Source organism: Chelonoidis abingdonii, chromosome 7 (assembly GCF_003597395.2).
Source record: "Chelonoidis abingdonii isolate Lonesome George chromosome 7, CheloAbing_2.0, whole genome shotgun sequence".
NCBI classification, from domain to species: Eukaryota; Metazoa; Chordata; order Testudines; family Testudinidae; genus Chelonoidis; species Chelonoidis abingdonii.
The window spans coordinates 53598586-53611352 of record NC_133775.1 but is presented as its reverse complement, the minus strand read 5'-3'; the positions used below and the strand labels follow the sequence as shown (position 1 = coordinate 53611352).

General features: G+C 41.6%; 1 protein-coding gene across 3 annotated transcripts in view; it reads right to left on the bottom strand.

Moving 5' to 3' along the window:
* Window positions 1-12767, bottom strand: part of TPR (translocated promoter region, nuclear basket protein) — a 74056-nt gene that overhangs the window by 11282 nt on the left and 50007 nt on the right. For 2 of the 3 annotated variants that reach the window (XM_032783436.2, XM_032783438.2), the window contains exons 36-43: window positions 11145-11353; window positions 10593-10865; window positions 6745-6893; window positions 5713-5796; window positions 4289-4489; window positions 2585-2716; window positions 1988-2078; window positions 1113-1297 (exon numbers count right to left, since the gene is read on the bottom strand). In XM_032783436.2, coding sequence (XP_032639327.1) covers window positions 1113-1297; window positions 1988-2078; window positions 2585-2716; window positions 4289-4489; window positions 5713-5796; window positions 6745-6893; window positions 10593-10865; window positions 11145-11353 — 1324 coding nt within the window. The remainder of the gene's footprint in view (window positions 1-1112; window positions 1298-1987; window positions 2079-2584; window positions 2717-4288; window positions 4490-5712; window positions 5797-6744; window positions 6894-10592; window positions 10866-11144; window positions 11354-12767) is intronic. The other variant, XM_032783439.2, reaches the window with a different exon arrangement.

The window sequence follows — 12767 nt, the reverse complement described above, 5'->3', positions numbered from 1 at the left end:
TTTTTATTTTTTGGTCTTTATTTTTTCCTCTATTCTTCTCTTCCAACTGTTCTTTCTTGGGGCAGAGATGATTTGAAATTTGAAAGGTGTTACATGTACCTAGCTAAGCACAGGCCTTGCGCCTCTTCCCACTCTGCAATTTGTACTTCCAATTCAGCTCCCCATCAGGCTATACTGAGGAAAAGAAACCTGATTTTCAAGAGAGGATGAAAGTACAGGGAAGATCATTGTCTCTGTCCTCACTAGCTGCAATATTTTCCACACCTCATGCATGGGGTGGGCTCATACACTGAAAGTCATGGAGAGATCCTGTGACACTGCAGGACTCATCTGTGTAGCACTATGCTTTTAAAAACAGCCCTTTCCAACCTTCCTCACCCGCTGCCAGGTCCAGCCATGAAATATAAGCATGTTAGCTGAAGTTTCTGGTAAAGTGGAATAGTTAATGTTGACATGTAATCTGTCATTAGGGTTCAGAGATAAACATCCCATAGAAATAAACTGGAACAGTGCACACCTCTCAGAACAAGGGCACTGTAAATTAGCTTACAGTCAGGAGGCTTCTTTTTGCAACCACAAGGGTAAGACTTTTTGTTTTTTTAAGTGAACGCTTAAAATTCTGTAGAATCTTAAGATGTCATGTATAGCTCAAACGCAAGGCATTGGGCACAAAAAGGTTAGCTGTGAAGACAGTGGGAGTTTCCTTACGCCACACCTGCCTCTGGGAAAAGAATATTTCACGAAAGTCTGAGCCAGATCTTGCTACAGCCTGCTCAAAAACTACTTTTAGAGTGGAAATACTGACAAGTATTGACTAGAACAGTGCCTGTATAATCATTTCAAGATACACACTCATCACTGTTGCCTTACTGCTTTTAATGGTCATTTCACTTGTACAGCTAGTAAGTAAAATCACTGCCATATTTCAAGAGATGAGAAATTTAAGTTAATTTGCTCAGCTGTTTCAATTAATATCTGTATGTTTCCTTTTTGTAGGACACCATATAAAAGTAATACAGTTGGACCAAATACACAGGACTAACACCTTATTTACAAAAGCTACATAATTAAGTAGTTTCCTTAATTTTCTAAAGTGTTGAGTGATTTCCTACCTGTACTGGTGGACCCAGTTCCTGGGGTGGAGCATGAATAGTCAGTCGTGGGGGTAGAGGATGTGGTGGTCTGCGTGGTGACTGAGGTAGCCGAGAAGCCTGCCTCTCCGAGGCAGATGTTGGCTGCTGTTCTCTTGAACTTTCATGGGAGAAAGTTGACTCTGCAGCACTTGTACTTCCTTCGCCTAAAATGCAAGGAAATATCACAAAATAAAAACACTGTACTCCACAAATCTATGACCAGAGTAATTAAGGCAGTACTTCTTTTAATTTACTGTCCTTAGTTGCAATGACAGAAGTATAACAACTTAAAAAAAATTGATGTACACTATAATACTTTATATAGAATATGAAGTCACTTCACCCACCACCCAAATGGAATCAATCCTGAAGCATGAGTAGTTTGAGACGAAACTGCAATAAAAACTTACAGAACATACATCAAAATTGAAAATCAGATTAACGTGCTAAAGCAGACATTTCTACACTTGCAAAAAGCAGTAATTGACCAACAGTGATAACTGAACAGTGCCCGGATTTAAAAAGTCATTTGAAAGACAGCATGTCTCCAAGTTAAAGAAACAATTACCACCATGATAGGCAACTATTCACCAATGACTCAGAGGGAAGAGGATCATCTACTGAATCATCAACAGCTCTTTCTGCAAGTAATGTTTTCCATACAAATATTGAATACACCCAGAGCTAGTTAGCTTATAGAATTTTACTGCAGCACACCCCAAAGTGTGCTCTAGTAAATCTCTCTTTTCCACCTCAAATTCAAAAATACATGTTTTAACAGAAAGAGCTCAAAAGGTTTGCACACGTCCCCTCTCAAAACCAGAGACTTTAGAGATAGCACAGATTAATTGTACCACTGTTTTGAGAATCTGCTGCTCTCTGGTTGCTTTCTCCACCTCCCATGCTCTCTTCAGTTTCTGTACAAGGATCTGTACCATCAGCACCCTAAAAATACATAAAACAGTGATTCAGTGCAAAAGCCACCCAGGCCAATAATTGAAAGAACAGAAAAAGCTCACATAGGAAAGATGAAAACGAGAGAAATTTTATATATCGTAAATAGTTGTAAAGAACAACCAAGCACACATTTACACAAGTTTTAAAACATATCAAAACATCATTTGTTCAATATGGTTCAACTAATAAACATTTGTTGTTAAGAGTTACACTTGGCTAGCTTCACAGCTACCATATTCTAGTATTATAAAGCTTACGCTGTGACCTGTCCTTTGTATTATCCAACCTTTCCACACATTGAAAAGTTTTTTACTCAAGAAAAAAACAGTTGCAACATGAACTATATTTATCACCTAACCACAAAATCCAATTTACTCGGATCAATTCAAATTAAGGTTTTCCTTTCTCAATATGTGGATTACAACAGGAACAAGCTGTAACATTACAAATACCTCAAGAGATCTCATATGCCTACAAAAGCTTGCTACTCTTACCTCAGCATCATCTGCTTCATATCCATCATTGCCATCAGCACTCCCAGTTCCTTCATTACTATCATCACCTTCATCCCCCATTCCTGTATCTTCATCATCATCTTCATCCTCCTCTTCCTCATCTTCATAATCCTACAAATGTAGCATAACACAGCTTTAGGAAAAGCCCAAAAGGATAATATCTAGCTCTTATATAGTACTTTTCATCTATAGATCTCAAAGCTCTTTACAAAGGAGGTTAGTATCATTATTGCCACTTTAGAGAATGGCCAAATAATTTTGTAGTGTGCTATGAACTTCTCTAAAAGTCTCTTTCTAGAGATGTTCAAAATTCATTTTTAGGCATATACAAACATCAAATGTAGTAGGTCAAGTGAAAAATTTGATTGTCACCTGGAGCAATGTGCAGTGACAGAGATGCATGAAAGTTTATACAGTGACTAATTGAAATATGCCTGTTTCAAGCTAGTTCTCTTGGGTTACACACTGTGTCACTGTATATGTTGGTACAGGATCTGGCATAATAAGGCTGGGATCCTAACTAGGGTCTCAGGGGATCAGGCTGAACCTCTCTGGTCCGGCAATGTCCATGGTTTGGCATAGGCGTCGACTTCGTGGGTGCTCCGGCGCTGGAGCACCCATGGGGAAAAATCAGTGGTATGGCACATCCACTGGTGCAAAGCTCCCCCTCTCCCCGTGCCTCTTGTGCGCTGGCGGCCCCGTGATTACCAACTCCGCCTCCTCCCTCCCAACGCTTCTGGTGTGCCACAAACAACTGATTTGTGGCATTCAAGCTTCAGGAGGGAAGAGGAGGAACTGGGGCCGGCAGCTGGGACCCCAGGTAAAGGGCTGATGGCTGGGACCTGGGGCTGGCATCAGAGCTCCCAGGCGGGAGGCAAATGGCCAGGACCGCGGGAGGCAGCGGGGCTCTCGGGCAGGGGGCCACGCTGGGTGCAAAGCCTGAGAGTGCTGCAGCATTCTCCCCTCCCGCCCGCCCCCTCACTTCCCACGCCTATGGAGACCCACTGGCACTCTGCACTGACCTCCCGTGGTTCAGTAAATTCTCTGGTACGGCACCAGTCAGGTCCTGAGAGTGCCGGACTAGAGAGGTTTAATCTGTATAAATAAGTTACATTAGTAACAGAAAAACTCAAGGTATTTGGTAATGTACGTGTGTTATATTCTGGGAGTTTGCTGATTTTTTTTTTTTTTTGATGAAGCAAGAAATACTGAGGATTTCACTTAAGGATAGGAATTTTTTTTTAAAGTTACTTCAAACTTATTTCTGTGCTGAAAACCTCTCCACAACCTGTCTAGCAGAGACATTTCATTATATAAATGAGTGCTTCAGTCAAGTTTACAACAATTCAAAAATCAAGCTGAGTAGAGTAAATAAATTTAAATGTCCAGCTGTATGAATAAGTGCAGAATTCCTATTAACAGGAATCATGTGCTTAGTTTTTCCTGCATCAATGACAAAATGTACTGTTTTAATTCTGCTCAGGCCAGGTAAATGGATGCGCAGAACTTCTGAGTGCATATGCTTTTTTATGTTTATTGTTAAACAACAGAAGGTTGTAAATTGTAAGTTCGTCTTTACAAAAAAAAAAAAAATTTAATTGCTTTTTGGTAGCCACCTGTAGGTGAGCAGTTTATTTGCACAAAGATATTGAAGATCATAAACTACAAATAAGCCAGACATACTTCTTGCTCGCCTTCATTTTCTTCCTCATCATCCTCTTCGTCATCGCTGTCAATCACAATGACATCATCTCTCTTGGACTGACCATCCTGGGACGATGAGGTATTCTGTTGATCGGACTGAAGAGGTCCAAGATCTATTGGAAGGGACTGAGAGGTTTCTTCACTGTCTTCCATGGGAGCGTACTCTCCCTGGGTGACCCCCTTTAAAAAATAAAGGAAAGTTACTAAAATAAAACTGATACTTCATATAGGTGTTTTTAAAAATGTTTGCCACAGGAGAGATTAAGTCAATTTGCAATTCCATTTAACTTTTAAAGCCCTCCATGAGTGCTGCTAAAAGCAGCTGTGTCACCATTTGTGGTTCAGAACTTAGATCAGATCTGGGTCCACTCTACACTACAGCTGTGTTGTGACACTCAACTGCTTGCAACAACCATTCTTGTTGTGTCCACTCAGTAACTTTTTGTTGGATCCACAAACCATGCAACTACATGAATTCACACCTATCAAAGATGACAATTATGTTTGTATTGATGTGTTCTGGGACAATGGGCATAGTGCCCGAATAAGGAGAAGTGCCCAGAGGATATGTAAATAGAGCCTCTCTGGCAGCATGTGTGTAATGTACTCTGGTTTACCCTAATACACATACAGCTGGGAGAAAGGAGAACTGGCCAAATCAATTACAACAGCTCTGTTAGAGGAGCCCATCAACATGCAAAAGAATAGTATGCCAAACTGGTGGTGAGATGACAAGGAATCTGGCTCTAAATACATACAAAGGGAAGTTTAAGGTACTGAACAGAACTACTGACATTGTCTTCACTGCATGTACTCTTTCGTGACCCGCTCTAGTTCCTTGCTGATTGAAACATGCTCAACTATTTGTCACAGAATCTTTCTGCAACATAAAGCCAAAAAATGAAAAAAAAAGCAGTGTAGTCTCGGGGAACAAAGCAAGAAATTTAAGAATTTAGAACTCTCAAACTCCAATCCTGGCTCTGATGTGACTCTTTTAAACCTTACGTCTCATTTTTCCCCCAAAAGTAAAATTACTACATAATTCAGTGGGGCAGTACTTAATGTTTATATAATTGTTTGAAAATGTGAAGTTATATATACACATATGCCAAATACCATCTATGGAGGTATGTGAAAAATCACAATCAAAATAAAATATACACTGAATGAAACTTCTAGCCCTAAAAATTGTTATAATCTATCTAAAGTGATTTCCATTACAAATCTCTAAATTATGACTGATATTTCACAAAGATGCTACCATCAACGAACATTTTTCTAATAGTGACTAGATTGATATACAATGCTAACTTCAGCAATTGTTAAAATACAAAAGGGTATTTGCAGGGAAGGGCTGTTCATGCTACAATTAAAATTAAGATTTTGCGGGTTTTTTTGCTTACTTCTCCAATGGAGTCTTGAGAATCTTGATTGTAAATTTGAGTTTCTACCTCACCATCAGTGCTTTCTTCTGCTGTGATTTCCTCCTAAAAAAAGCATGTATTTTTCATTGTAAGAGAGCCAGTCAGACAACTAACTACCATTTCTACATCAATGCCCAATATCTACCTTGTGACTGTTGACTAGCCTCTCTCCATCCAATCCCATATTTCTGCTTTTCTGACATCTCCTCATAAGTGTCATATGAGATTCTATTTTCTCTCTACATCTGAATATCCAGACCATGTCCAAATATTGCTGCTTCTTTCTCCATAACTAAAAGACCTGGCCTTCTCTCTATCCACAGTGCTAAAACTCTTGCCCATGGCCTTATTCTTCATTTTCAATTTCTGCATCTCTTGCCTTCTTGACACCCACCTCACTCCTTTCAAGGCCTATTCAAAATACTGCTAAGCTCAACTGCATGGATTTCAAATGCTACTCTTTAACACAAAGCCCCTGCCATTAAATGCTATAACTTTTGCTTTATTTGGAAGTTCAAGGTGTAGGCTATTCTAACGGTATAGAGCACGGGTTTGCAACCTTTTTCTTTCTGAGCCCCCCTTTTCCCCCCACATACTATAAAAACTCCAAGGCCCTGTGTCACAAAAACTGGTTTTCTGCATATAAAAGCCAGGGGCAGTGTTAGGGAATAGCAAGCAGGGCAATTGCCTGGGGCCCCCATGAACCTGTTGCTCAGGCTTCAGCTGCAGTCCCAAGTGGTGGGGATTCGGCTTTCTGCCTTGGGCCCCAGCAAGTCTAATGCCAGCCCTGCTTGTCTGACCCCCTGAAACCTGCTCTTGGTCCCCTCGGATCCCTGGTTGAGAACCACTGGAAAAGTGTTTGCAATTATCTTTTCACAAAAGGTGACTGACTTTGTCAGCAACAGATTTTTAAAAGCTTTTGAAACAGGATCCTTGTCAAAAGCTTATTCCAATCTCAAATCCTAGGCAGGGCAACATTATTCACTGGAAGTATTTTCCACTCTTACAAACCTCAGGTTCAACTCTCTGCACGCTTCTCTGTTTCTTTGGAAGAGGTATATCCACTGTTTCCTCTGAAATTTGTTCAGTGTTTTCTACTGTGTTATCCTCTTCCTCCTCTCGTGGACGCTTGGGCAAGGAAGAACTTGGGGTAGCTGAAACTTGAAAGAGCCCTCGGTGTTATTTTCAAGAGCATTATGGCACACAAAAAGGGTTTAGAAAACTGGCAGAAAACCAGATGATTTCAGGTTTTTCTCTGAGAGACTGCCTCTTGTTCTATACTCAACCATGGCACTTGGGACTGGATAGGAGTGTCTTGCTGTTTGCTCCTGGGGTTGAACACATTAGGGCTGGCAGCAGAGCTTTCTGAGCTGCAGGCCTCCCGCTGCAAAACTGGCCCCTATTCAAAGTCCACCAGAACTCAGATTTGCTTCAGCCTTTTTGTTTTTCAGTAGCCTTGTTCCTGACAGAACGTGGTTGCTAACATTTCCGTGGGCAGCAGCAAAGACAATTAAAAATAGTCACAATGGGTACTTTTGGAGGTAAATTTTGCAAATAACAGAAGTATCTGTAATGACAGGTGCTCAATGCAGCAGTAAGATCTAATTTTTTTTTTTATATTGCCATCTAAGGCCTAGATGATTTGAAGAAAGTACAGGTACAATCACAGAAAATATGTTCCGTTCAGTTGATTTAGTTTGCTTTCCTACTGTAGTTATTTATAAAGTTTAAAGCCAAACCTGTATATTAAACTCTGAATCCTCATACCAAAACAAGATTGAGGAAATTGAGAGGCGAATGAGGGGAGATCCTGCTTTTTTCTGTAGCAAACAAGATTTAACATCCAGCACTAGTTTGAGGAGAGCTTTAAACTAGGTTCACCGGGGAAAGGAGACCAAAGCCCTGAGGTAAGTTGGGAAATGGGATACCAGGAGGAAGCACAAGCAGGAGAGAGCAGGAGGGGAGGACTCCTGTCTCATACTGAGAAAATGGGATGATCAGCGAGTTATCTTAAGTGCCTATACACAAATGCAAGAAGCCTGGGAAACAAGCAGGGAGAACTGGAAGTCCTGGCACAGTCAAGGAACTATGATGTGACTGGAACAACAGAGACTTGGTGGAATAACTCACATGACTGGAGTACTGTCATGGATGGCTATAAATTGTTCAGGAAGGACAGGAAGGGCAGAAAAGGTGGGGGAGTTGCACTGTATGTCAGAAAGCAGTACGACTGCTCAGAGGTCTGGTATGAAACCGCAGAAAAACCTGAGAGTCTCTGGATTAAGTTTAGAAGTGTGAGCAACAGGGGTGATGTTGTGGTGGGAGTCTGCTATAGACCACCAAACCAGGGGGATGAGGTGGAGGAGGCTTTCTTCTGGCAACTAACAGAAGTTGCTAGATCGCAGGCCCTGGTTCTCATGAGAGACTTCTATCACCCTGATATCTGCTAGGAGAGCAATACAGCGGTGCACAGACAATCTAGGAAGTTTTTGGAAAATGTAGGGGACAATTTCCTGGTGCAAGTGCTGGAGGAACCAACTAGGGGCAGAGCTCTTCTTGACCTGCTGCTCATAAACTAGAATTACAGGAAGCAAATGGATGAACCTGGGAGCATACAGAGATGTCAAGTTCCAGATCCTGCACAAGGTAGAAAGAGAGCAGCAGAAACGACATCTGGACTTCAGAAAAGCAGACTTTGACTCCCTTAGGAATTGATGGCAGATCCCCTGGAGATAACATGATGGGCACAGGATCCAGGAGAGCTGGCTGTATTTTAAGATCCTTACTGAGTGCAGAACAAACCATCCTGATGTGTGAAAGAATTAATAGGAGGTGACCCATTGACTAACGTGAATCCTTGCTGATCTTAAATACAAAAAGAAGCTTACAAGAAGGAAGATTGACAATGACCAGGAGGAGTATACATAATTGCTCAGGATGCAATCAGTGAAATCAGGAAGGCCAAATCACACTTGGAGTTGCAGCTCGCAAAATTAGTAACAGGTTTCTTCAGGTATGTTTCAACAAGAAAAATCAGGAAAGCTGGCCCTTACTGAATGGAGGCAACTAGTGACAGGAGAGGAAAAAGCTAATGTACTCAATGCCTTTTTTGCCTCTGTCTCCACAACAAGGTCGCTCGCAGACTGCTGCACTGGGCAGCACAGATGGAGGTGGACCTCTGTGGGAAAAGGTCGGGACTATTTAGAAAGCTGGATGCACATACTATGCGGCCGATGTGCTGCATCCAGTTGTTAAGAGTTGGCGGATGATTGCAGAACCATTGGCCATTATCTCTGAAAACTCATGTGCTCGGGGGAGGTCCTGGATGACTGAAAAAAGGGCTAATGTAGTGCCTATCTTTTAAAAGGAAGGAGAGATCCGGGGAATACAAGCCAGTCGCCTCATCTCAGTCTGGAAAATCATGGAGCGGTCCTCAGAATCATTCGAAGCACTTAGGGGAGAGGATATCGGACGTCGCCGATTCCCAATGCATCATGCCTAACCTATTGCCTTCTATGAGAGTAACTGGTCTGCGGCATGGGGACAGTGCTGTGTTATTCCTTGACTTTGCAAGCTTTTGATATGGTCTCCACAGTATTCTTGCTGGCAAGTTAAATAGTATGTGGTGGTGATGGACTATAAGTATAGAAAGCTGGCTAGTCGTCGGGCTCAGTGGGTAGGATCATGGTCTCATGTCTAGCGCAGCTGGTTATGCGTTGGGCCCAGAGGTCGGTCCTGGGGCCGTTTTGTTCAATTCTTCATTAATGATCTGGGATTTGGGACTGCCTCTCAGCAATATTGCAATACACAACTAGGGGAGTGTAGATACGCTGCGAGGGTAGGATAGAATGAGAGGACTAGACATATTGAGGATTGGTCCAAAGAACCTGATGGGTTCAACCCACAAATCCCGATTCTCACTTAGGCAGAATTTCCATGCACTGCTAAAGACTAGGACCATTTTTGGCAGCATTCTGCAGAAAGACCTATATCTACAGTGACTGAGACCTGGTATGGTTACAGTGTGCCCTTGTTGCCAGAAGGCTAACGGATTTTGGGCTATATATAGATCTGCCGCAGATCGAGGACTTCGATCCCCTCTATTTGACATGTTGAGGCTTCATCTGGGGTACTGTGTACAGTTTTGGGCTCCACACTACAAGAGGATGTCAGAATAATGGAAGAGTAGCCAGCGGAAGCACAAAAAATGACTAGGGCTGACACCCGACTTATGAGGAGAGGCTGGGAACTGGATTGTATTATCTGCAGAGAGAGAATTGGAGGGGAGACCGAAGGAGTTTCAGAGGATGCGTCTAGACTGTCTCATTGTACCAGCATGACAGAAGAAGGAGTATAATAGTCTCAATTGCAGTGGCGTTTAGTGGAGTATGAAATTCTCACTAGGAGGGTGGTGAAGCACTGGAATGTGTTACCTAGGGAGGTGGTGGAATCTCCGTCCTTAGAGATTTTTAAGGTCAGGCTTGACAAAGCCCTGGCTGGGATGATTTAGTTGGGGACTGGTCCTGCTTTGAGCAGGGGCTTGGACAAGATGACCTCCTGAGGTCCCTTCCAACTCTGATATTCTATGATTCTGTGAAGAGACATGTGAACATTCACTTCTTGTTTCATCTAGGATACCTTTCAGAAGTGTGCTAGGTCACATTTTTTAAAAGGTAACACTTTGGCAGGTGCCAGAAGGTAGGCCAGATCTCAGTCTTTTTGAGAACCTACGCCACAATTTGTGCATGATGCCGTCAGCTGCTTTTATACGCATTATGGCTTGATTCAATAAGGATCTGTAGTGGTTTGGACACACCATGAGATTAGGCCTTGCATATTTTTTAGAGAATGAAACCAACCTGTACCAAACACTGCTGTGGAAGTGGAGGGCCTTTCTATCTGTGAGCTCTGTACGACCTCTACAATGGTGGGGGGTGGCTCTTGAGTCGCTGGCTCAATCTGAGGATGACTTTGCTGAGTGGGCTGCACAAAAGCTGTAGCTTGAGTCTGTTGCTGAACAGTTAAGATGGGTTGAGAGAGAGATGTCTGGACATTAGGACTGGTGGAGCGTACAGATCCACTTGTGCTTCCGAAGACTGGAACATGCTCTACTGGTCCTTCTGACTGCATAGCTGGAAAGGAAATGGTAGCATATTTTAATTGGCTTATAAATATCTAGTACAGTTCACATTACTTTTCATTTGAGAAAGCAGTGGACAGTGAGATTTAATGTTTCTCATGTATAGCCTGTTAACTGATTTAAAAGTATAAAAACTGTAAAAGCACAAAAAAATTAGCAAGGGGATTCAAGGTCAGGTAGAATACCTCTGAAATTGACTAGATTTCAAGGTAAAGGTGCCCTTTTAAGGTTATTTTAATTTAGACAGTTGCCCTTTATTTAGTGCACTTACCTTCTTGGGTTTCCACCTGTGTTGTAGGCATAACTGTGGCTGTTGGAGTAGTGGTTGGATTTGTAACTGTAGCAGGAGTAACCATTGGACGGATACTTGCTCTTGGAGTAGATTTACTCCCAGGTATGGCAGTAGCAGTCACTTTACTTGGAGTTGACACAACAGGCGTTGGCTTAATGTTTGCTGTTGGTGGATCTGAAGTGCTAGCACTGGAAATAGGACACTGGTTTTATTTGTGCTAACAAAATCGGAGTCAGACTTACAAGTGTATCAAATTCAGTTTTCTAACAAAATATCAGATGTTGATTTAAAAATGTTTCAACAACATTTAAAACAGATACTAGTACTATGCAATCATCTAAGCTAAATTATTATTTAATTGGCATCACGGAGACTTGGTGGGATGCCCACACGGGTGAAAGCGATCATGAAATGATAGATTTCATGATTCTATGGAAAGAAAGGAGTGAAAGCAGCAGCATAAGAACTGTAGACTTCAAAAAGATGACTAACAGAGAACTGGAAGGCAGGGTCCCATGGGAAGAAAATCTAAGGGATATAGGAGAGTTAGCAACTTCTAGAGGACACAACATTAAAGGCAGAATGGCAAACTATCCTAATGCAAAGGAAGATATGAAGAATAGTAAGACACCAAAGTGTCTCCATTAGGAGCTCTTTAATGACCTGAAAAATCAAAAAGGAATCCTACAAAAAGTGAAAACATGGACAAATTGCTCAGGAGTACAAAAGAATAGCACAAGCAAATACGAACAAATTCAGATAGGTTAAAGCACAAAAGTTACAGCTAATAAGGGACATAAAAGGTAATAAGAGGTAGCTCTTCAAATACATTTAAAGCCAGAGAAAGATGAAAGTGTAGGCTTCTACTTAGTGGGGAAGGAAACCAAGTAAGAGATGACATTTGGAAGACTAAGGTGTTTAATGTCTATTCTGCTTCAGTCTTCACTGAAAAAGAAGAGCAGTAACCAGATACTCAATACAATTAATATCATCAACAAGAAGGGAAGAATGCAAACCAAAATAGGGAAAGATCAGGTTAAAGAACATGTATAAGTTAGATGTATTAAATTCAACAGGGCCAAAAGAAATACATCCTGGGGTACTTAAGGAACTAGCTGAAGCCATCTTGGAACTGTTAGCAATTATTATCTGGAGAACTCAAGGAGGATGAGTGAGGTCCCAAAGGACTGGAGAAAGGTAAGGAGAGTACTTATCTTTGAAAAAAGGGAACAAAGAGGACGCAGGAAATTATAGACCAGACAGCCTAACTTCAGTACCTGGAAAGATACTGGGACAAATTATTAAACAATTTGTAAGTACTTAAGGGATAAGAGAGTTATAAAGAACAGACAGCATGAATCTGTCAAGAACAAATCATGCCAAACCAACCTAATTTCCTTCTTTCACAGGATTACTGGCCTAGTGAATTGGGGGAACCAGCAGAAGTGATGTGTCTTGATTTTAATAAGGCTTTTGACACAGTTACCACAACATTCTCATAAGCAAATTCAGGAAATATAGTCTATATGAAATTGCTTTAGGGCGAGAGCATAACTGGTTGAAAGACTATACTCAAGCTGGAAAGGCATATCTTCAGGAGTC